This window comes from Rhizopus microsporus, assembly GCF_002708625.1.
Source record: "Rhizopus microsporus ATCC 52813 unplaced genomic scaffold scaffold_18, whole genome shotgun sequence".
Taxonomy (NCBI): Eukaryota; Fungi; Mucoromycota; class Mucoromycetes; order Mucorales; family Rhizopodaceae; genus Rhizopus; species Rhizopus microsporus.
Genome location: NW_019671933.1, coordinates 187,034 through 209,277, shown reverse-complemented (window position 1 = coordinate 209,277; position 22,244 = coordinate 187,034). Strand labels below are relative to the sequence as shown.

The window sequence follows — 22,244 nt, the reverse complement described above, 5'->3', positions numbered from 1 at the left end:
ACTGGATAGATCATCGTTCTCATGTCAATAAGCCTGTATCAATATGTCTGCATATTTCTGGCTTTGTACCTACTTCGACAGCTATTAAGGACAATACTGGCACTTCGCTTTCACTTTCAGTTTAGGCGAATAGGCTTCTTTTCTATTTCAGGCATTCAGTATCATCACCATAGATCATCAGAAACAGCATTATGGTCAATAACTGCAGGAAAACTCAAGATTAGAATAAGAAGACGACCAAGACTATCATCAACTACAGCATCAGCATTACCCTTCATTACCATTCACGTCACAGACGTACACGTCCAGTTGCATAGCTTGGCTGCTTTAGCAGAGAGGAAGAAACAGAAAAGACCAGCTAGTCCACTAAACAGACGGATATCACGCATGAGCAGCTCACTCACTCATATACCTTGGTGGTATTCGCTTTCGTTTGTCAAGACATTCTTAAAGTTTGTCTCTGCTCTACCAGCTCAGTTTTTGATGGCTGGACTTGCCAACTATGTTGATTTTCAAATGGATAACTTTACTATGAGCATCGAAAAGGACGTACGATTCCATGTTCAACACACCAATTTCAGCTCTGTTTTGTTTGCAGCAGTCAACTTACCTTCACCTTCCAACAATCGAGGAAAGCGAACGTTATCACTTCATGCAAGTCATCAACGGCATTCAATAAAACGTGCTCAACATCTATTTAAAGAGAAGTTTCTTGAGATCGTAATCAATACTGGGCCTATTTCTCTCGTATCTCTCGGAGCCACAGCAACAACAAGCGAAATTATAAGTCTGCCTTCAGGAATACATATTGCCGTATCATGTCATCTTTCTGCAGGATGCGTTACTTTGAAGGATGTGGATGTTAATGCGATTATAGAGACGATCAAGATGAATGCGGACAGTTTACTAAAGATTATGAACAACTTCAAACACACGCGCTCATCAACCGCTTTGGGCGATCCAACAACAGCAATAAAAGAAGATAAACGATCTATGCTTGTCAGACTACTTCATTATGTTTCGATATCAGTAGGGGACACAATCATAGAGACAAATCACCAGGAGGACTGTTCAAGTACACTTTGCATAAAAGAAGTCTCTGGGAGTGCAACAATGGAAAATGACACGATAGGCATTGATCCTTATATAAAGATGCATTATACAACGGGTTTAATGTCTTGGACCATAACGGATAAGTCGCTGCCGATAACAAAAACTCGACAAATAGAGGTGATTATTGTACCAACAGTGACCGTGCAAGTAACCATGTCTCAATCAGTCATGGCCAAGATGACATATGAGAACATGGATACACTATCAACATCTTTTACCAGTGATGAGCTGATTTCCAACAAGAAGTATATAAGTGTTTCAGTAAATGTGAATCAGCCAAAGGTATTTTTGGATATTTCTAAAAGCGATACACTGCAAAAGATATATTCAAGTCTTAAACGTGATAATGATACTCTTGATGTACCATCACCAGCTTCACCTTCAACCGTCAAGCATAGCAAGAGACAGTTCAACAATTTACCTCGTGCCAGTTTGAATATTACAGTTGAATATCCGTCTGTGTATTTTCGATGTGTAGAAAAGAGCGTAGGACTTCTTTCATGGAGTGAGCTTAGTCTGGACGCTTCCGGTACTTATATTGCAGAAAGAAGCAGACCAGCCTCTGTCATGTCCAGCCTTTCTGAACCATCAGTGACGTGCGATTCAACTCTACCAGGTGAGAATAAAATAGAGATATCTTTGGACTCAAGTATAGCTCAGCGACTACACTCTCCAACACGGCCATCATGGACAAACTTGTTTAGACGAAGTTGGCGTTCAAAGGAATCAGGTATCAACTATCAGCAGAGTAATGGCGCAGAATGGAGATACAGGATCAAGACAAGACTGGTTATACAGCATACTTGCATCGACACGCTTGCAAAAAAGACAGGAGATCAGCCATTGGTGTCAATCAAGGATATTGAACTGCTATTCAGCACCAATTCAAATGTAAGTTTTATCGACCAAGACGATACTCAACACCAAGTGCAGGTTCTATGGGATCCTTCTGTTCAGCACCAAGAAATAGAATTTACCGTAGACAAGCCCATGTTGAATCTTTGGTCAAAGACAGAAACAGAGAACAGCCAATTGGATTTTTGGATAAACAACATATTTAAAGAGATTAAGCAAAAGATTCCATCAAAAAGTGTTAGTCAACCTCCAAGTAATAACAACAATGATAGAAGGCAACGTTTATGCAAGCATCTGTTAACAACAAAAATTCAGTTTGAACTCAACAGTGCAGTCATTGTATTAAAGGGCATAGATCAAAGTCTGAAAGGAAAGAGGGAGGTTCCTGCTGGGTATATAGATAATACTCCAGAAAAGGACGTTGGTGTTTATTTGACACTTACCTTTGACCGTCTGTTTGCCGTATTTATTGGATCTCATATATCTGATGCCAAACGCCAATCACATAGATACAGTACTAGTCTTGGATCCATCAGCAGTATACACACGTCCGATGGAGAAGCAGATACAGATCGTGAGGAGCAAAGCCTTGGATCGTTTCGTTTTTCAGCACAAGAAATAGCGATCAAAGACTCGTTTGAATTGAGCTCAACAGATTGTCAACTATTGGAAGAGAAGAAGGAATCAGTTCTTTTGTGGATTTCTCACCTCAATTTGCGAACGAGAATCATGAGGTCAAAGCAGATAATTATAGTTGCACCATCTATGGTTATCAAAAAGATAGGCGTTCAATACTCTATTGCCAGTCATTATGCTCTCTTGGTTATCCTGATTTCAACAAAGCAGATTGTACGCAACATCACACAACAGCAAGATAAGCATTCTGCAACAATGGAAAGGAAGCGGTCCGTTTTGCTTCGTAAATTTCAATTTCAAGTAAACCGCACTGACTTTCATGCTGTCATGCCAGGCGGTGCACAGCTTTATACGCGTGTAGACGGGTTAAGAACTGAATGGTCTAGCGAATTACAGAAGCGTGGAGAGGTACCATCGACAGCGATAAGAAACATCACAGTATATGGCGTATCACCACAAGAAGAAGGACAGTGGGATCAGCTTTTAGAGATGGATGGCGCATCACTGTCAGTTGAAAAAGACGTGGACACACCTTCCAAAATACACCAGCTGTCCATACTTAAATTTTATTTGAGAATACCATACAAGTATGAACTCTGCCATGTCTTGGACGATACTGTAAACTTGATCAAGTCAATTAAGGCAATGCATTCTCGACTATTGAAGGATATACCCTTTCTATTTTTTGGTCCTACTGAAAAGAAAGAGCCCATGCTGATACCCAATATACAGCTGAATTGTGAATTACTTACATTTCAATTTGAAGATGATCCTTTTGAAGTAAGACTTCGTTCTATTTGGAAGACGGGTGTCATTGAACAGACAAACCGCTTGGCGTTGAATGATGCATTTGATTTGAAGGCAATGACGTTGACGAAGCATCAGTCGAATGAAAACAGTGAAGGGGATACTGATGCAGGTAAACATTGAAATGAGCGTCCTATATTATTGTAGCTTATTTTATAAATAGACACTACCAACGAAGACAATGATGCAAGAGTCAGTGAAGCCTGGAAAGGCTTGCAGCAACATAACTCTAGATCATGGAAAAAGCACATTGATGCAGCTATTTCAAAGGAAGTAAATGCATATGAACAAATCCGAGGAGTGGATTACCGAAGTTCTATATTCCCTGAACAAATGGATGGCGTTACTGACGATAGCATTCAAGGATACTCTAACATATTTCATATCAGTATTGTTAGATTACCACGTTGCTCGCCTTTACTCGATCTTACGATACGCAATACCTCTTTGCTCTTCCAACATCCAGAGTTTGAATTGGAAAAAACACGCGAGTTCATACATGATCTAGGAAAGGGGCAGCCTATAGATACCCCCTTGTCCACATTGATACCCTTTCATTTGACATGGAAATCTGGAGAAACTTGGGCGCAAATCCGTGATTATCCTATACCATTCGTTCTGGTACCTCCAAATGATGCTCAAAGCCACGACGAGTACTCTTGGTCGCTTTCAGGAAATTATGTATTGGCTGATGCTTTAGGCGATCTTGATGCTACACGATCAATCAAGATACCCATCATATCAACCTCAAGCAACCAAACTGTATACAGCATTATTATTCCACGTACGAGTACTCCTCTCAAGTTTTTCTCTGTTGTAAATATAAATGTTCATACCCCTGGTCTATCGTATATATGTTGGTGTGTACCTTATCAGCCCGCCATCCAAGACATTACCCGTGTCTTTGAGACGTTTACCAAGCCGCCAGTAGATCCATCAGAAAAGGTCGGCTTCTGGGACAAGATTCGACTTATCATACACACACGCACCAATATATCATTTACTGGAGGGGGAGATCTTGCGGTTGTCATGAAAGGTTCAAGAAATCCATACGAAATGAGTGAAAAGGGATTTGGCCTTGCCAAGGTCTGGAGGAAAAATGTGATATGGCTCATAGGACATGAGAACCCAGAAGGCGATTTTATGCAAATCATCAGTCATGACTATGCGTTTGGTGTACCTGATCTCGTCAACGGTGGATTTACTGCCCCTTATATATTACCGACACATATGGATAGATCCCATGACAGACAATCCACTACGTCGTCTTTGTCAAGTTCTTTGGAAATTAATGACAGAAAGCCAAAAGGAAAAGACTCTTGTTTTGTCAAGATTGCTCTAAAAATGTCTGATGGTATTCGTATGGGTCTTGGTTGCCATTTGGAACGTGCATGCAACTGTGATATCTGTGACGAACATAATGATATTCCAGCAGATATTCGAGAGGCTCACAGACGAACATTGCTCAATTTTTTGCCGCACTATAAAGTAAAGATGAAAGCAGCAGATAACGTACATGAAGAGGTAAATAGGTTATTTTCCTTATTACAAAATACGATGCTAACGCATATAAAAAGGACTATGACGCCTATAGAGGCTTTAGATCAGATTATATTCACTTTTCAATCAGTATCGTAAAGTTATCATCAAATGAATCAGAAAAGGAGACCACAAAGGTTGTTGGCAACTCGATGCACATATCGCCTGGTTTTGTCGACCATTTCGTATCCTGGGTTCGATTGTTTGGTGGTGCCATGGGCTACCCCTTACGAAGTGGGCCTCTATTTCCTAAGCTAGATAAAAGGCCTACCAAGAAATTCGGAAAGCATATGAGTACGTTAAAGTACAAGATTGTCATCAACCCCTTGACAATTGGTCTGTTTATGAAGGATGAAAATATGTCGTTTGAGGAGACAACTGTGCAAGATCTTGGTGACTGTGTTGGTCTGAAGGGTTTTGTCAGAGGATTCAGTTTGGACATTCACCAACGTAGAGAGATCATCAACATCTCAAACTATAAACTAGACCAGAAACGTTTGAAGGCAAACTGGCCTATTCATGAGGCTGAAGTCCAGCTCAAAAATATCGATATTCGTGTAGTGAAAGCGCAATATATGGCAGATGATAAAGAGACTTCGCCTACTGATAACACTAATCAGTCGACAGAGTCTTCAGCAGATGATTTGCATGACCTTGGTTGTGAAAACGATGGAGATGTTCCTGATATGATGGAAGGCTTAAATTATCAGGGCAGTAGTGACCCAGAATCATCAGAATGGGTGGACTTGGATGATTTTATAGAGCTGAATGTCGTCACGCCTAGCGTTCTTCCTTCTGTACAGGTTTTACCATTTGCGTACTCGCCTTATATATACTACATTCGACAAACAAATAGAGATGATGCACAAAGATACAGATATCTTCATGAAACCCATGATTGTATACTAGGAACTGCAATCAGTAAGTAGAGTAAAGAGTATATCACATCAAATACTTATTCAATTTAGACACACGCGAGATGCAAATAAAGCTGTTGCAAGATAGAAAGATGAATATTGACATTCAAATCAGAAAGCATCAGGCCCGATTACATACAAATGAGATGAAGAAGAGACAGCCTGGTGCCGATGAAAAAGCGCTTGATGAGCTGGTAAGATAACAGAATGAAAATTGCTGATAAACCGACGACTAAATTTCTCTTCATTTTATATAGTCTGACCAAATAGTTGAAAAGACGAGAGTTTTATATGAGAAACGAGAACTACTTCAACGATATATCAGGGATATTTCTACACAAATGATGCCTGGTGTTGACCATAGCAAGGCCACAAATGGATACTCCAATTTATCTGTATTTGCAGAAGATTACTTGAAACAATGGGAGGAACACTTGGGGTATTTCAAAGTTCGTTGTATTGCTCACAACCCTCAAATCCTTTGGAACAACTCTGTCCGAAATATTGTCTATCACGCTCTCGATCTTCGCGAACACCGAAGGGCTCTCACATACTATACAACATCGCGTACTGTCAAATTCTTGAGAGATTTGATTGACGCTCACTACACACAACAGATCCGTCACAGTGACCATTTTGTACTAGATAATGACGATGGTGGGCTTGACTCATCAATGGTACAGGACCTGATTACAAAGCTTTTGTCTGAGAAGGATACAAAACTCTATGCGCCTAATGAAACTGAAGAAGAGGGAGAGCTTGAGTTTGATCAGATAGATATGTCTAAAAGCGAAAACATCAATAATCCCGAGATGCAAGTGAAGAGTATACCTAGCGACTATGTTATGAAGAGTAGCTACTTAATTGACCTTCTGAATCCGCAAATCAGCTTACAAAGTGATTGTGATCCTGACAATATTGTACTAGCAGCCAATGAACGAATTCAAGTCAAAGGTTTCAACATTATAGATGAAAATGAGCCTGATGTAGAAATGGAGTCTATCAAGCATAGAACTGTCGCCAGTTTAGATAACCTACAATTCTTTGTAGCTAAAAAGGAGCAGTTTGACAGTGTTGATCTCTTACTAGATAATCATTATGGAGCTAAAGAGAACGACCACTGGCTTGCATGGATACCCCCTGAGATGTTAGTGAGCTATGTGAAGACATCTGATCAATTCCAACGTATCGGAAGTCGCATCTCGGCTACCTTACAGTATGATAAATACAATCCTCTCAGACTCAGGACGACCTCGAGTGTGTTTTCACGTATTCATCCATTTGAAGAACGATGCGATTCGGTTCAACTCAACTTTCCTCAACTTCAGCTCACGGTTGACTCGTCTCAATATAACGCAATATACCAGGTTGCTACCGACCTCTTGCTTTATAAAGAGCCTGCCAAACAAGAACGACTGGCTCGTCTTCGTGAAATCATGATGGCCGCTGACCGATCCAGTCTTGTTGAAACCACTGAAAAGATTGTAGATTTACAAAATCGAGTACGACAGTTGACTTATGCGCGTGACCAGTATCGACAGAATATTGCACTTTTGGATAATAAGCGAATGGAGGAATTCAAATCTATAAAGTTGGCGCTATACGATACTCTAGAAGAGCTTTATCTAGGCATGGAAGCTATTAAGCTTATGCAGAGTAATCAGCGAAAAGATTTCAATGAACCCAAGACAAACCTGAAGCTCGTCTGCTCAATGGAGAAAGTAATATGGGAACTGATCTTGAACAACCAGGTTCCTCTCTGTGAATGTACATTAATTAACGCAAATTATATATTTATCAACAAAGAGGATCACTCGGCTACCAACACATTCGAAGTTGATATTGTTCAAGTGAAAAATACGTCTCCATCGCCAGTGTTTGCAGATGTGCTTGGTCCATACTTTGATCCTCGAAAGCCATATGATTTCTCAAGACACAAGATGCTTCGATGCTATGTTGTAACTTTACCTCCTGTAGGCGGTATTCCTATTGTTCAGCACTTGGAAACGAACCTTCATCCTTTACGAGTTCAAATGACGTATAACTTTGGTAAAGCCTTGGCATATTATCTTTTTCCACCAGAGAAACGGCAAAAGCAACAACAACAACAACAGCAGCAGCAGCAGCCTGAACCATCCAGTACATTACCATCTACTTCTTCTGCGCCTGCTATGACAGGCAGTGATTCCAGCATCCAATATGAGATTCCTCAGTTAGCCGCTTCATCAATTACTCTGCCAGTAACAGCGAATGATAAAGATACGGTGAAAACAATGTCATCTTCCAAGAGTACAGAAAGTGCCCCAGCAGTAATATCAAATAGTGATGACCATCCTGCACCAACGCGAGATGATAGTGAGTTGAGTATTTCAACAGAGAACATGGGTACCACAAGCAAACAATCCAAAAAGCAGAAAAAGCAACAATTGCAAAAGGAGACGAAATCCAAGGCATCAGATGATCTTATGGTCATGAAAAAGCGTGCTTCAAGTAATCGTACATTTATTCTTGTTAAAATCCCAGGCACAAGGCACTGTCTAAGCTATCAAGTAAGGTGCATAAAAAATAACTGGATTAACAAGGCTAACTTATGTCTCCTTAGGGACCTAAAGAAAAGAATATTGAGGACTTGAGAGACTTTGCGTTTGAACAGCCTACTCTTGAATTCCGTAACCAAACATGGTCCTGGTTTGAGCTGATGTCAAATATTAAGAGAGGTACTTTTTATGAAACAATATGTAAATGATATTGTTTTAACTATTTTTCTTTATGTAGACTTTATGAAGGCTGCTTTACGACATAATAGCACTGCTTTACTAAGAGAGAAGCTATTACGACGTCATCCTCGTGAATTTGGTGCCCACTCTGATATCTCAATTCAAAGTTCGTCTGTGAATGGATCAAAATACTTTGTGCCACAGCCAACAAGAATAAAAGATGATGATGAAAATAAGAGTCATTTTGATAATTCTGGGGCATCATCAGATGAAGATGAGGAGGTTGATACCGTATCATTGCACTCGGGAAATTCCCACGAAATGTGGGAGACAGAAGCTTCTGAACCAAGACATACGCATATTTGGTCAAGGTAACATTGAGATGTGATTATTTGCTTTATATATTCAAAGCTAACTATTATATATATAGACTGAAAAAGTCAAAAAAGTCATCCCCTAGTTCTAGCGATGTCAATGAGAAACGATCTACATTGGATACCAATCGTCGTCTGTCTACCGAATCGCGTGATGCAATGTTCAAGAGCTCGTCAACACTCCTGACTCGTACATTATCAAATTCGACACAACGGGAAGATGAACAGCTTATTGTGAAAGGCAAACATCTGCTTGGAAAATACTACAATGGACCAACGCAATGGACTGGTACAAGACTTAAAGGCAGATCAGCGTTTATATCAAATTTGAAAAAATAGATTCTCCTCTCGTCTTTATTGTGTATATTATTTCTTTAAATAAAACTTGGAACCAAGTCTCTTCTTTGGACGCGTCTGTAAGCTCGTTTCTTTTGCCTCCACTTTTTGATTACGTTTCTTTTTTAAAGCTAATCTGATGGACCAAAAGGGCTGCAAGATAGAGTTGGAAATAGCTTTATAAGTGGATGAGGATGACTTTTGGATGTCATTGTTGTTACCAACTTGGACTTTTTCACAGCAATAGTTATCAAATGCAATGGTGCCCCCAGAGGAGTGTGTATTTTCGAATAATTGTGAACTAGAGTGAGGTACGGGGTTTACCTTGTGTGTTGAGAACGATGAGAGTGTAGCTGTGTCAGATAGATTACAAGCCGAGAGATCACCGTTTAGGTCGCTTGCTTGATAAAGCATTGATCTGTTTCCTTCCAGATAAGCATCTAGCTCGTACTCTTCTCTAGCAGGCAGTTCATCATTTTGATGAAGAATATCGTCTTCTTCTTCTTCGCTGCTATCACCATTGACAGCTATCTGATAGTGTTCGAATGACAATGATCTCTTTAATAAGCCATGCTCTTGACAGCGATTCCATTTACTATCTGCAATAGACGGCATCGTTTTACTGTAACAGCATGATAGTAATCGTCTCCTTGTTATGGATGATGATGATGGTGTAGGAGCAGAAGGTGATCTCATCAACTTGACCTCTGTGGGTGTGAAAACCATACTTTCTACAGGCATCACTTGATATAGACTAGGTGAGATTGTACTATAGAACGTATCATTATCATCCCTTGCCACAATATTTAGCATCTCTTGACGTGTCTGAAGGGACTGTTTCATTAAATGTAATCCTAGCGAATTCATTGTTTGAACAAGATGAGTGAGATCATGACCTTGAACTATAATTGATTGCCAAAATTGAGCACACTGAAGCATGCTCTGTGCGTCTGTCCATATCTGAGATAAGTAATTCGAAAACAAGACAAATAATAAATTCGGGTTGTTCAAACTGACAGTATTTAAAGAAGTCCAATCAGATTGTAATTTCTTATACTCAGTTTCAACTGTCATCCATTCTTCCATCATTGAATCAATAATTTAAAGAAAGGGTAAGAATTACAACAGCAATGGTCAACATTTCCCTTTAAGAATGTGTTCATGCCATATTTGGGATACTATGAATTTTTGATCTCTACGTTGGGTCGAGGACTGTTATTGTGTTATAGTATCTCCATTTGTATGTCGTGCCTAACACAGCCCAACTTTCGAGAGTTAAAGCCATTCTCAAATAATATAAAAAGTGATTTGCAATTCTTGGCGAAACATCAAAGTTTCCTTCAAGAATTGAAATCGTATTTGAAATTTTTAAAAAAGAGCCAACGCTATATGCACCAGAAACTAGGCTAATGCTACGGGCGCTTCCTTGGGACACTACGTGTGGCGTCACTATACAAACTCACACTATCAAGATATCTACCTAACCTAAAACTGTCCAGTTCACTCTTGAATGACTTTGATAGAGCTGACAACATAATTTAAAATACAGCAATAACAACATTTTATCCCTTTCTTCTTGAAACTTTATAAAAGTCGCATTCTACATCAAGGAACATGGAAAGATATCTGATCCTGCACAAGCTTAACATGATGTTACATGTTGAAAAGGTGTGTTGACAACATCAAAGGTAGCGCTTGTAATATTGATCCTCTCGTGGATTTCCTCGTGGACGTAGTGTACGCCTTTTTTTTTTGTAGACACTGTCTGTTTACCTCTTTCTCCAAATTACCATGACAACGAGTAAAGCAAATAGAATACAAAAACCCAAGTTGAAACTTATTAACAATGCCGTCTTTTTTTCTAGTACCAGAAGAACTGCTACAATTCAAATTGACACACGACTATATATCAGGTGCAGATCGAATTAGCAAAATCGTAGCTAAGAATCAGTTTGTTATTGACCTGATCACCGCCTCGCTTCTGAGTGTTTCTTCAGGCACCCACACAACCGGTAACAACATGTTTATCGATGGTATAGAGTGTGACATTCTCTATATGTCTCATTCAGTAGATCTTGCCAACCTACCTCCTGTAATAGTGGAAATACAGCACATAGTGACACACGAGTTCATGTGCTGAATCGTCCAGTACTACCTGAATGTGTACAAGCGTTTTCACGTCTTTCCAATTTTATTCGTCGTCTGTACCTCAAGAACGGGCTCCAAAGCTCTGGAGGGCCTCTTCAAACCTATCCAGAACAAGTCTTACCTCCTGGGACCATCTTGCTGCCACTTCGCAACTAGTTGCTTCATTCTGATCAAATAGAGTATCGATCCTTTCATCGATAATCGTGATATCAAGGTATTGGAAACTTTGGTTGCTTTTGTCCACTTTTTAATTTCTGGTCAGCAAAACATAATCAGCATTGACCAATGGGACGACCCAACCATCACAAAACTGTACTTGGTCGCTATGGGAATGGTCAAAAATGACAGAGTGGAAGCCTTACGAACGATTTATTAAACAATACAAAATCAATTTGAGAAAATAGTATCGACTGTTTTCGACAACCCCAACCAAGCATATAGATATGCAGATGCAGGGCGACACTATAGCGCGAGTCTCAAAAGGAAGTACGACACATCGAAACAGGGATCAAGCAACACGCCAACAGAAGTAAAAACATCAATGGAGCTTCTTAAAAACTTTGAGGGTGCTTCTTGTTCTACCGGCACAAATTCTGAAAACAAAAAGTTGATTGCATTTGTCAATGCTTGTGAAATAGAATAACAAGGGTCGAATGAACAGATCTGCCTGCTGGGCAGAAGGAAAGAAGAAGGGCCTGCTCAGTGAGTACTCGAATAGCCAAAGTTTGAAGAATATATACCATAAAGTAAAAAACAATTCCTAATCACTATCAGTATGAATGTATCGAGTTAATAAAGCAGGAATCTTTTTCAGAAAGTTGAGATCCTCCGTTTGTCTGTGTTTAGTACAGTCTACTGAAATTTCATTTGCAGTTTTATTTAATATGGGATGGTCAAGTTAAACAATTATAAAGCATAGGACATAACCATAGGACATAGGATATAGAGCATAGGGTATATGTATAGAGAAGAGGCAGAAAACCACAAGGCATAAAAACGAACGGCTGATAATCATGTTTGGGAGAGCTGAGAAGACCATATTTAGACATTCCTTTTGAGTACAGTCTTTGTGGTAGCTTCATAAATCGAGGGTTTACGAAGTCAGTGAGATACATTGATTTAATTTCAAGACGTCTGTATTGTTTTTTGATATCGTTATGGCTCTCTTGTATTTTGTGCAGGTTGATAGCTGCTTCTTCCAGCTTTCCTCTGAGATTCCACATAAATTGGGTTGCAGGAGCCAACGTATCTTTCAACTTTTTCCTCTCGCCACATTTCATAAACGCCCTTCTTGTCATGCTTCATTGACCAGAGATGAAGAAAGGTGTCGGCTGCTTGCAAAAATTACAGCTTCAGATCGTAGAACGGTTCAATACTGGCATACTTGTACGTTTCTGTAACCTTTTTTAGTATAGCCAATTGACCAAACATAGCTTTATGGTTATTGAAAATTATTTTAGTCTTGTCCTTGTTGTCATAAGGGCCAGAAGGCTCCAAAAGCAGAATTTCCAGATTTCCATAATCATGCATGGTTATTAACCTGTCTGTCTTGTAATCATGGCCATCATCGTTGTGGTTTTATGCGGTTTTCCTCATAGCAGTCGGAGGTGTCTCGCCAGGAAAAAATCCACGTGCCGTATTTTGAATATGATTAGCAACTTGTTCAAGCAAATGATGGACAATGTAGTAGTTGTACTTTGCTGCATAGGCTGGCAAGGGAATCTTTCCACAGTAGACTTTGTCGTATACTTCAAACACTGCTTTAACAAGCGTGTATTCATGGACTGCACTGTCATTTGATGCTGCTGCTATTGCTGTTGTAAATTGTTGTGCAGTTGTGCTATCAATGACACCATCAATATACTTGGTGTGAGCGCTTGAGAACCATACTTACTCAAATAGTCTTTATAAAGACTTTTTGGAAAGCCAGGGAGGTCTGACCCACCCTTTACACATCTAATTGTATTGAAAGATGCTGGACTGTAAGGGCAGCCATCTTGACTCTTCTTGGCCGTGTCCATAAATTTTGCCCATTGGCTACAAAGAGTGTCACCTTACTCTTCATCGCTTTCCTCTTTGCCAGCTTCTGCTTCTTCTTGTTCTTCATCAACGCCTTCCTTATTATCAAAGGGGTACGGACGCTTGTGACCCGCAAAGCCAGCATTATACTGATTCACAATATTTTTGGAGCCTTTAACAGTTATTGGCTGATGTTGAACAACTGATTTTTCTTTGATGGAGCTGAATCCTTCTAAATCAGTGTGAAATTTTGTATTTTTTTAAAGGTAAACACTTGGTGCACTTAAAAATGCACCAGAAGTTAGACTAATACTACGGGCGCTACCACTATTCATTACCTATGATGGTGTCCAACTAGACTATTCAATGTGTAGCGTCAAGCTAAAAATGAGTTTATAAAGTTACCATCTTGAACTGTTTCTTTTCAAGAAGAAAGAGAAAAAAAAAATTCTTATTTCTATTCTACTTTTATGTTGTCAGTTTGATAAACCAAAATGCAAGAGCACATATAATTATGATGACATCGTATTTTATATCAGAGAGAGTGAACTAGACAGACTTAGGCTAGGCAGAGACTTTAGTAGTGTAAAGCTGTATAGTGGACTCTACATGTAGTGCCCCAACGAAGCGCCCGTAGCATTAGCTTATTTTTGAGTACCACATGAGGATACAGAGGCTTTCACTTTTTGAGACCGAAAAGCGCAAACAAACATCTTCCCTTTTTGGTATTATACACTTAGCCATATGATCATTAAAGGCTTGGATAGTGGGCCTAATTTGATAAAGAGGGCCAGGTTCCTGAGCCTGCTTTGAGGGGATTTCAAAAATATGCATTGTCATAATGTCATTGAATCTGTTAAAAGACATATATTGACTAAAATCAGCATTCATCAAGAAAAAAGACTGGCCTTGTCTCCAATATGCCTTTCTATCACCATGTCTGACCACAGTCATTACCGTCAAGAGTGCGATCCACATGAGATATTCATGAAGTGTAATATCTTCCCAATGGCCGAAACTTCTTGCATGAAGGCTGGTGTTGTGGATAATGGAATAAACATGGTCCACAGGGAGGAAGAACAAGAAATAATCCAATGGAAAGGTACATCTTCCATTGTTCATCATTAAACGAGAGCTCAAGGAGGTGAACCCTTCTGCTGAACTACTTAGACGAAAGTTCATATAGACCTCACTAGCAGTCCACCCAGGACTTGAAGTCAAATCGATAGATTCCTCTTCCTCATCTTCATCCACTGCATTTTCCAGCAAGTCTTCAGCTTCGACTACATTGGTGTTGACAACAATTTCCTGAACTACAGGGGCTGAAAGAGGGCCGACATGCTTGATAGCGCCTTCACTAAGCTTGAGGATGTGACCATTTGCTTCATCCAATAGTACATTGTACATCACCTTACCATTTTCCTTAGATCGTGCAATCGTCTTTCCTTGAAAGCTCAATCTAGGCTCGTTCCAGTCGTGCTCATGAAGTAATAGAGTCTTTACTGTATTATCAGCGATGAAACGCTTGTTAACTGATATGCTTACGTTGACATCAAGCTTTTGTTAGCAGGAGGCATGTTTGAACTTTAATTTTACTGATGTTGTTCGAGAGATTTCACTTCAAGAACTTAAGGTTCAGAAAGGGGGCAAAATAAGGGCATGCCATTAGTCTCAAAGAAATTTGGTGTGCAATTTTATTACAATCGTCATCAGTCGAGTTCAGATTCTGATGCTTGCATAACAGGGCAATAAAGTTAATTATGGGTCGTGTCTACCACAATTGCCGTTGCCTCCACTCGGACCTCGGATGTGGTTATATTCTTGGTAACTTCTTCAAACACAGTGTTGACTATATCGGACCCACATTTGTGTTGATCCTTTGGTCGGTAGTAATAGTCTTCGAAGGCGTTGCTTGTCAAACTTCAGTTCGCATGCAGTTTTACTGCCTTCGTGCTTGCTGTGGATCGCAAAGAATGCGCCTTGAACTTGTTTGTGTTGATCCCCGAATCGTACATTATGCCTTCCAGCCACCTGATGGCTGTCTTAGGTTGAATCGATTTTGCGGTGTACGACCATTACCCAAGTAAGCTAGGAACAATGCGTGTTACTCCTCCAACGAAGTTCTAAAGTCCTTGGTACGTTGGACAAATGCCTTCAATGTTCTAACGGGTCATAAATTTTAATATTCGCCTAGACCCAATTTGCTAGCTTTAAATTTGATCTCTTTCGGTGTTCGTACAATTAATGCTACTCCAAGAAGCAAATCATTTAACTCTATAAAAGACACATCTCGATGTTGTCAGTAACCTAGATTGGAACGTGGGCGCCACATTGTAGCTATTGCCAAAAGTACCAGAGTCTTTCTTTGTAGTTGACCCAGCGATAGATTCTCCGTATTCCCTCAATCACTGACCATCTGTAGCAGCGAATTGATATTGAATACTTCTTCACAGATATTCGGTAGTTTATTCCTTGTTCTTTTTCTCGCTTGAAAGAATTGTTGAACCAATCTATGCCCAGCGATATCAGGCTTTCTGTTATGAATTATTCTGAAAACTGAGACTAGTGCTGATCTCATCACATTGAGATGCTTTGATGAATAGTCCTGAATTGATACCAAGTATTTTAACACCGGTTGGGATCATACTCCGCTGGGTCTCTCCTGGAATTCTCTGAAAAACACCAATTTGCTCAGTTTTTCCAGCGGCGGTCGCATGTGTCATTTGAGGACTTGCGGATAGCTTGAGCCAGAAGCTTTCCTGTAACTTCATCCATCCATTCTTTCTTCTGATACTTCCGAATAACCGCCATGCAGTTACTGAGAAATTCTTCTTTAAGGTGAAAACCAGGAGTTCTGCCTTGTTGCGTTTCAACACCATCAGCCACCAAAATTGTGTTGGCCATGTTGGGGTCACTATCACTCGATCTTGATTGATTTTCAATACATGTGATATCAGTTTCCAAGGTAGTTGTAGGAAGAGACCCTTCCTAGGCCATACTTGCTGAAAAGCATCTATTCTTTCTGCTCTGGGATCATTCTTCCATGACCAGTACCTCTTCAACTTGTTGTTGATGCCGTCGGCAAACGCATCTATCCTGAGACTGACATTCCACTCCTGTACAATTCGTTTGACAAACCAATGTGGTAAGCTGTAATTGTGGAATAGCTGAGACATTCGGCTCAGGGCGTCAAGCCCTACTCCTAATTTGATGAGAATTAAATCCAGCTTCATTGATGAACACACAATTCTTTTGAAAATCAACTCCAACCGCTTTCCATTCTGTTATTATCTTGTAACGAAGCTCAATGGTTCTTGTAACATCTCTGTCCATAATATAAATACTTGAATTTTTCAAGGATAGCCTAATTTTCTCTTTCATGTGTTTTCTTAAACCGCTTTCAGATATGCTGAGGCCGTGAAGCATGTTACAAAGCTGCTCTCCTGCCATGTTCACTGTAATACATAGATTTTGATCTACCAAACTTATGAGGAACTGCGTGTGCTTTTGTGTTAGTTTGGTACTATTTGCCTTGAGAGCTCCGTTATTCTTAGAGGATCATTTCATGCAATCGACAGGAATAACAGTTCCATCGCTCTCATTCCATTGCTTCAGTATTTCACATGCAGTAGAGTGCGGAATGAAGCAAACTTTCACGGCTTTGAAACAGAACCACCCTCTTCCTGCATAAAGTGAATGAACTGCTTGATATCCTCAAAACCATAAGCTTTGTAATAGAGAGTCATGTTACTGTCATTATCCTCAGGCACAAGTGGTACATCCTCAGGAACAATATCGTATTCCATTTCTTGAGGCATGGTTTTATCCTCAGCCAATAACAGCAATTTGCCATGAGTAAATGCAGGATCCTCATCGAGATCCATTTCTTCCCCCATTTCTTCAGCCTGAGTTTCACTCATGGCTATTAATGTTAGTTAGTTGAAGTGTCTGAATTGACTTGCAACGTCTGTCTGAATTGATTTTTTCAGTGTCTGAGTTTAAAGTGCAAATACTGTATTATATTACTGAGAATAAAATTTATGCTTTATTTTGGTGCCACGTTAAACGTGAGAAATCGTCATGCGTTGTAACGAATGAGAGAAATTTTATTAAAATAATAATAATAAAACTGCTTTTGCTTGATGCAATAAAGAAAGATTGAATACTAATAATGATAATTTTACAAAAGTACATATATATATACGTCACATAAATGCATAATATAAGAAGAGAAGAGGAATGATGTGTGTACAGGAGTGTATTGAAGCTTAGACGCCACCACCACTTCGGCTGTGAGTTTAATTTTATATTTAGTGGTCTGATATTCGCACAAAAACATATCACTTACCTAACATCTCTTAAACCAATGCCATTGTTACGTAGCCTCCAATCAGCTCGAATACGATCCAAATTAGCTGAATCAAACGAGGGCTCACCTGATGGAACAAAGACAAGTGGATGTGATACAGGTACGATTGAAGCAGCCTTAAGTCTTGAAAAAGTATAGACAGTTGCTGCAACAACTGTTACTGGTACTGCCCTACTTTATATAAGTATATGCTTATAGTCAACCCAACCTATTCTTTACCAATAAAGAGAACCTTTGGGTATAATTTGGTTAGGCATTTTTGTATTAAAATAAAAAAGAAAAAAAATAGAGAAAAAAGAAAAGAAGCCTGATTTTTATAGGAAATGCTCGTTCTACAAAAGTTGCATAAACAATATATGCGGAACAAAACGGTGGTCCCTAACCCAAGGGCAGTGTCTGTATTCAATTTAACCCTATTGGGCAACCATGGCTGTTTTCAATCTGTTGCTCTTCTATTCACATTGTGTTTTCTCAGCCATTGTAAAAAGGCATATGAATGATTCAAAGAGATATAATGAATGTAAAGATCTTTTGTAGGTACTGATTAAAGTTGAAAGGTTTTATAACAATCACCAGATATATTTATTTTGCACATAAAAAAATACTAGCTTACCTTGACAAGAAATTCAAAGATCTAAACAAGTAATTCCATTCTATGTCGAATGAACTCTCTGGAGAATATTATGAGACGGTTGGATAGAGCCAACAAGGAGGGGTATATACTGTGATCTTTAAAAAATCTCACACTGCTTTATTATTTTAACATCCCGCTCCAAAATGAAATCTTTAGATATAAAAAGAAAAACACTACAAGCACCAGAAAATTCATGACAAAGAGGCTAATGTTACGGGAGTTAACTGTGGTTCCATTTTACAATTTCACACTATCAAAATTTCTACCTAAGCTAAGACTGTTCGAGTGGGATATCCTTTAATGTAAAATGCACGTGATTGAACTTGGTTCTTTGTTGATAGCACCTAACAACATAAAATTAAATACAGCAATAACGACATTTCTAGCTTGAGAAAAAGGTTTAGAATACTTTTTGCACAAGCAAAAAAGAACTTTGTTGAGCATGGATATCAAGGAGCGTACTGGTGAGATAATACAACTGCGGTATGGTACTGCAAAACAAATATTCGAAAATGATGTCACCTTGGAGGAACAATTGACGTCCTTTTGAACGTGTGTAAGCAGACACAAAAGCAGTTTTATAAAATCAAGAGGACATTAGAAATTGAAATCTAGAAGGGCTAAGAAAACGCACAAGAGAGTATGCCGAAGACGGCTATATGTATTTGGAGACATGCAAGACAAAGTATCGACGTACATCTTTACCTGAACTTCCAGATCTGCCAGAAGAAGCAAAAAGAGATCAGCCGTCTAAAAGTGAATACAATGAAGATCTCTTGCCGGCTTCAGATCAGCCAAACGCAAAATTACCTGATTTTGCTTTTGTTTAAACATGATATATTTATTGATGGTCCAAATGAGCGCAAAAATAAAATAATATAGTAAACGTCCGTCCAGACCCGTTCAATCCGTTTGGAAGCGAATGGTAGCGAAAAAACCTCCTATGAGTACAAGGGTAAAAAATGTAAAAGGAAATTAATGGGTAAGGTTTTCGATGAAAAGCTAAAGGAATTGATTTAACCATACAAGAAGCTTTTGACCATAGGGATGCCTAGTAGAGATCAATTTGTTATGGTATAGCTGATCTAATTCATGTAGTAAGGAACATATAATCGGCCATCGCTGAGACCAGATAAGAGTTAGGTTTGGGGGAACCGAGGGGCATAAAGGAAGCATATTCAGAAGGAATGACAATGGATCTCGTATTGTTTCAGGCATGAACAGACGTCGATGCATATCAAGGCAACTAATAGCGTGATTCTTAGATAGCTGCTGCGTTGGGTGCTTAGGACATGGTCGAGGTTTGCCACCAGGAAGCCAGCCTAATCTCCAGCGTATACAGCGACTGCGCTCTGAGTTGGACATGGGCAACCAGAGTATAGGATCCAGAGAGGTTGATCGACGACAGCTAGAAAGCAATTTGGAGTTTCGGCATCGTTGGTGGATCTCTATATTCTGTTGCAAAAAGCGCTGTTTAGCAGTCTTGAGTGAGCGAGTATCGGGTTCTTCAGTAGTAGACAGCACCGTTTTCCAAAGCGATGTACGAGAGAGAGCGTACCACTAGCTTCCTTTGGTATTGCGGATATAAGGTAACAGACAAGCAAGCAGTGCATCTTCTGGCAAATATAAGGAACGAAAGAAGAACTGTGCCTGTAGTATACTGACTCGTTCCGACATGAGGGGTAGCTTGGACATGTGGAATATAACCTTAGTGGACGCTTTGCCTCGAACACCGTATATTTTCTTGATGCAATTATTCTGGGCTTCCTCTAGAGCGTGAAGTTGAGAGACCATGAAGCGATTGATAGCTAGGTCATATTCAAGCTGAGGTCGAACGATGTGAGCGTAAAGCCTGGTGCAAAGAAGCTTGGAGAAACTGGAAGGATTCAGGTCAACAGATGACAGCATATTCATCGTTGCAAGAGACATTCTTTTTTATTAAAGTGCGACACTTTTTGAAAATTAGGCGTCGTCTTTTTCCAGACTTAAGCGACGCTTCGATTTTTTTAGTGCGACATCATTTTGAGAAAAGGTGTATATCGAGATATTTTCAAAAACAGAAATTAAAGGACTTTTTTGAGATCACGCGACCTCACAACAGGCCTATTGAGCTGCAATCACCCGATCTTTCCCTGCAAGGTCTTTCCATACTTGAATATTTGTCAGCTGATTGTTCTTGAGCGTTTTGGTTAATGGTTCAACTTGATGGCTCCCTCCGATTTCCATCAATACCTTGGGCACATCAGCCGCAAACGCTTGACAATGCTCTTTATATATTTCTATAATTCTTTTATGCACCATTGTGCCTTGATCGTCAGCAACAAGTGCTCTCATATCCTCCCAATCCTTCACATCAGGATCTAAGCCTTCATATTCATCTCGCGTAACATAGGGTGGGTTTGACACAATCATATGAACTTTATCAGATGGTGAATAATCAAATACGTCTCCTTGTTGGAATCGAACAGGATTTTTTAATTTACGCTGATGTACTTTCAAGTTATGATTAGCAAGCTCAATTGCTTCCTCTGATATATCTAATCCAATGATCTCAACAGAGTCCTTGGGTAATCGGCTAGAAAGTGCAAGAGCAATACATCCTGTTCCTGTGCATATATCAAGTATCCTCATCTTTTCTCCTTTTTTAGCCAAATGTGGATAAAGTAACCGAATAGTTTTATCTGTCCATTCTTCTGTTTCCCATCTATTTAAGGTTACTACTTTTTCCTCCTCTCTTTGTTTGTAAATAATGGACAGTACCTAGGAATAAGTACCGGTGGTCTCGTGACAATATCTAGTTCACAAAAGGGCTGAGTCCCTAAGCTAGGTTAGTAAAAAAAGCCAAAGTGCAGATTGTCTATCCTACCAAGAATATACTGTAAAGGTTTATGATCTGATACTCGTTGTTCAATCAAGTCTTCCAAATGCTTTTCTTCTCGAGATGTCAAAGGATTGTTTCTGACGGATATTCTTTTTCCACGACTGTCTTCAATCACTTTTTCTTTTAACCAAAATAAGTGCCTGCTTGCGAGATTGTAATCGCCATCACAGGCTACCAACAGTCGCTGAATCCATCTCGATTGATTCATAAAAAAAAAAAAATGCAGCACAGTAAAACTTAGTCACATCAAAACTTCCCAAACTGAGTCAGATACTTTCAACAGTGTCTCTGTGGAGGGACAGAAGCTAAATGAAGAATTTTATTCAGACAAGATAGAAACTATACTTTAAAAGGCTTTACACCAAAAAGATGTCATTACAACCAGATTTGCCTTTGTCTGAAAACCTTTTGTTCTTTATGCACCGTGTTCGCCTTTAAAATGTATAACGACTCAATTAAGAAAGGGAGATTCTTGGCGCACTCCCTCGCGCACTCCCAGATTTCAAAATAGTGACGTTGCATTCTTACGAGGAATGCTTGACCATTCATTGTTCCTGATTCGGATGTTTAAATTCAAAACTGTTCATGCGCCTTGAGTGTATCATAAAAGAGCAGTATAACAGCTACAACGTCTTTTGAAGCTCGAAGAAGCTGGTGTTTAATTTCACTATAATAAAGGAAAAAACTTGCTACGACTTTAAAGATATGAATGTCGAATTCTCTGAAATATTTGGTGTAGACTCTGAATATGCCAGCATTGCTGAAGCTCGCAACGTTGTTGCGGATTTTGGTAAAAAAAGAGAATTGTTTTTGTTACTGTCCGCTCCAATGCAAAGAAATCCTACCTTGCTTTGGCCTGCAAGCATTTCGGTAAGCATAAACCAGGAAAGAAGGCAGCG

The 22,244-nt window shown here is 39.4% G+C and overlaps 9 protein-coding genes across 9 annotated transcripts; 2 read left to right on the top strand and 7 right to left on the bottom strand.

Annotated features, from left to right (window-relative positions):
• Nucleotides 1-21: 21 nt before the first annotated feature.
• Nucleotides 22-9,297, top strand: RHIMIDRAFT_240797 (uncharacterized protein; the record flags this gene model as incomplete). The annotated part of the gene is made up of 8 exons (XM_023609453.1): nucleotides 22-3,523; nucleotides 3,575-4,935; nucleotides 4,989-5,871; nucleotides 5,919-6,061; nucleotides 6,125-8,416; nucleotides 8,470-8,584; nucleotides 8,643-8,955; nucleotides 9,015-9,297. 8 exons carry the CDS (start codon nucleotides 22-24, stop codon nucleotides 9,295-9,297), a joined length of 8,892 nt encoding a protein of 2,963 aa, XP_023463000.1.
• Nucleotides 9,298-9,324: 27 nt separating this feature from the next.
• Nucleotides 9,325-10,380, bottom strand: RHIMIDRAFT_246254 (uncharacterized protein; the record flags this gene model as incomplete). The annotated part of the gene is made up of 1 exon (XM_023610289.1): nucleotides 9,325-10,380. One exon carries the CDS (start codon nucleotides 10,378-10,380, stop codon nucleotides 9,325-9,327), a length of 1,056 nt encoding a protein of 351 aa, XP_023462999.1.
• A 705-nt stretch (nucleotides 10,381-11,085) lies between these two features.
• RHIMIDRAFT_240795 (uncharacterized protein) lies at nucleotides 11,086-11,818 on the top strand (the record flags this gene model as incomplete). The annotated part of the gene is made up of 4 exons (XM_023609452.1): nucleotides 11,086-11,095; nucleotides 11,160-11,334; nucleotides 11,394-11,556; nucleotides 11,621-11,818. The coding sequence occupies 4 exons, from the start codon at nucleotides 11,086-11,088 to the stop codon at nucleotides 11,816-11,818; spliced, it is 546 nt and encodes a 181-aa protein (XP_023462998.1).
• A 475-nt stretch (nucleotides 11,819-12,293) lies between these two features.
• RHIMIDRAFT_50238 (uncharacterized protein) lies at nucleotides 12,294-12,713 on the bottom strand. The gene has a single exon (XM_023615331.1). It carries the CDS (start codon nucleotides 12,663-12,665, stop codon nucleotides 12,336-12,338), a length of 330 nt encoding a protein of 109 aa, XP_023462997.1. The 5' UTR covers nucleotides 12,666-12,713; the 3' UTR covers nucleotides 12,294-12,335.
• A 307-nt stretch (nucleotides 12,714-13,020) lies between these two features.
• RHIMIDRAFT_300054 (uncharacterized protein) lies at nucleotides 13,021-15,038 on the bottom strand (the record flags this gene model as incomplete). Its single annotated transcript, XM_023614341.1, has 5 exons — nucleotides 13,021-13,256; nucleotides 13,337-13,479; nucleotides 13,501-13,683; nucleotides 14,120-14,920; nucleotides 15,007-15,038. 5 exons carry the CDS (start codon nucleotides 15,036-15,038, stop codon nucleotides 13,021-13,023), a joined length of 1,395 nt encoding a protein of 464 aa, XP_023462996.1.
• Nucleotides 15,039-17,114: 2,076 nt separating this feature from the next.
• RHIMIDRAFT_240792 (uncharacterized protein) lies at nucleotides 17,115-18,087 on the bottom strand (the record flags this gene model as incomplete). The annotated part of the gene is made up of 3 exons (XM_023609451.1): nucleotides 17,115-17,376; nucleotides 17,810-18,001; nucleotides 18,050-18,087. 3 exons carry the CDS (start codon nucleotides 18,085-18,087, stop codon nucleotides 17,115-17,117), a joined length of 492 nt encoding a protein of 163 aa, XP_023462995.1.
• Nucleotides 18,088-19,466: 1,379 nt separating this feature from the next.
• Nucleotides 19,467-20,393, bottom strand: RHIMIDRAFT_240790 (uncharacterized protein; the record flags this gene model as incomplete). The annotated part of the gene is made up of 3 exons (XM_023609450.1): nucleotides 19,467-19,969; nucleotides 20,023-20,080; nucleotides 20,130-20,393. 3 exons carry the CDS (start codon nucleotides 20,391-20,393, stop codon nucleotides 19,467-19,469), a joined length of 825 nt encoding a protein of 274 aa, XP_023462994.1.
• A 148-nt stretch (nucleotides 20,394-20,541) lies between these two features.
• Nucleotides 20,542-21,171, bottom strand: RHIMIDRAFT_263453 (S-adenosyl-L-methionine-dependent methyltransferase). The gene has a single exon (XM_023611673.1). The coding sequence runs from the start codon at nucleotides 21,093-21,095 to the stop codon at nucleotides 20,568-20,570; it is 528 nt and encodes a 175-aa protein (XP_023462993.1). The 5' UTR covers nucleotides 21,096-21,171; the 3' UTR covers nucleotides 20,542-20,567.
• A 110-nt stretch (nucleotides 21,172-21,281) lies between these two features.
• RHIMIDRAFT_263447 (uncharacterized protein) lies at nucleotides 21,282-21,829 on the bottom strand. The gene has a single exon (XM_023611672.1). It carries the CDS (start codon nucleotides 21,551-21,553, stop codon nucleotides 21,293-21,295), a length of 261 nt encoding a protein of 86 aa, XP_023462992.1. The 5' UTR covers nucleotides 21,554-21,829; the 3' UTR covers nucleotides 21,282-21,292.
• Between the last annotated feature and the right edge of the window lie 415 nt (nucleotides 21,830-22,244).

What these genes read in the sequence shown, in the direction of transcription:
- RHIMIDRAFT_50238 (XM_023615331.1), bottom strand. Translation starts at nt 12,665, where the DNA reads ATGTGGAATCTCAGAGGAAAGCTGGAAGAAGCAGCTATCAACCTGCAC.
- RHIMIDRAFT_263453 (XM_023611673.1), bottom strand. Translation starts at nt 21,095, where the DNA reads ATGAGGATACTTGATATATGCACAGGAACAGGATGTATTGCTCTTGCA.
- RHIMIDRAFT_263447 (XM_023611672.1), bottom strand. Translation starts at nt 21,553, where the DNA reads ATGAATCAATCGAGATGGATTCAGCGACTGTTGGTAGCCTGTGATGGC.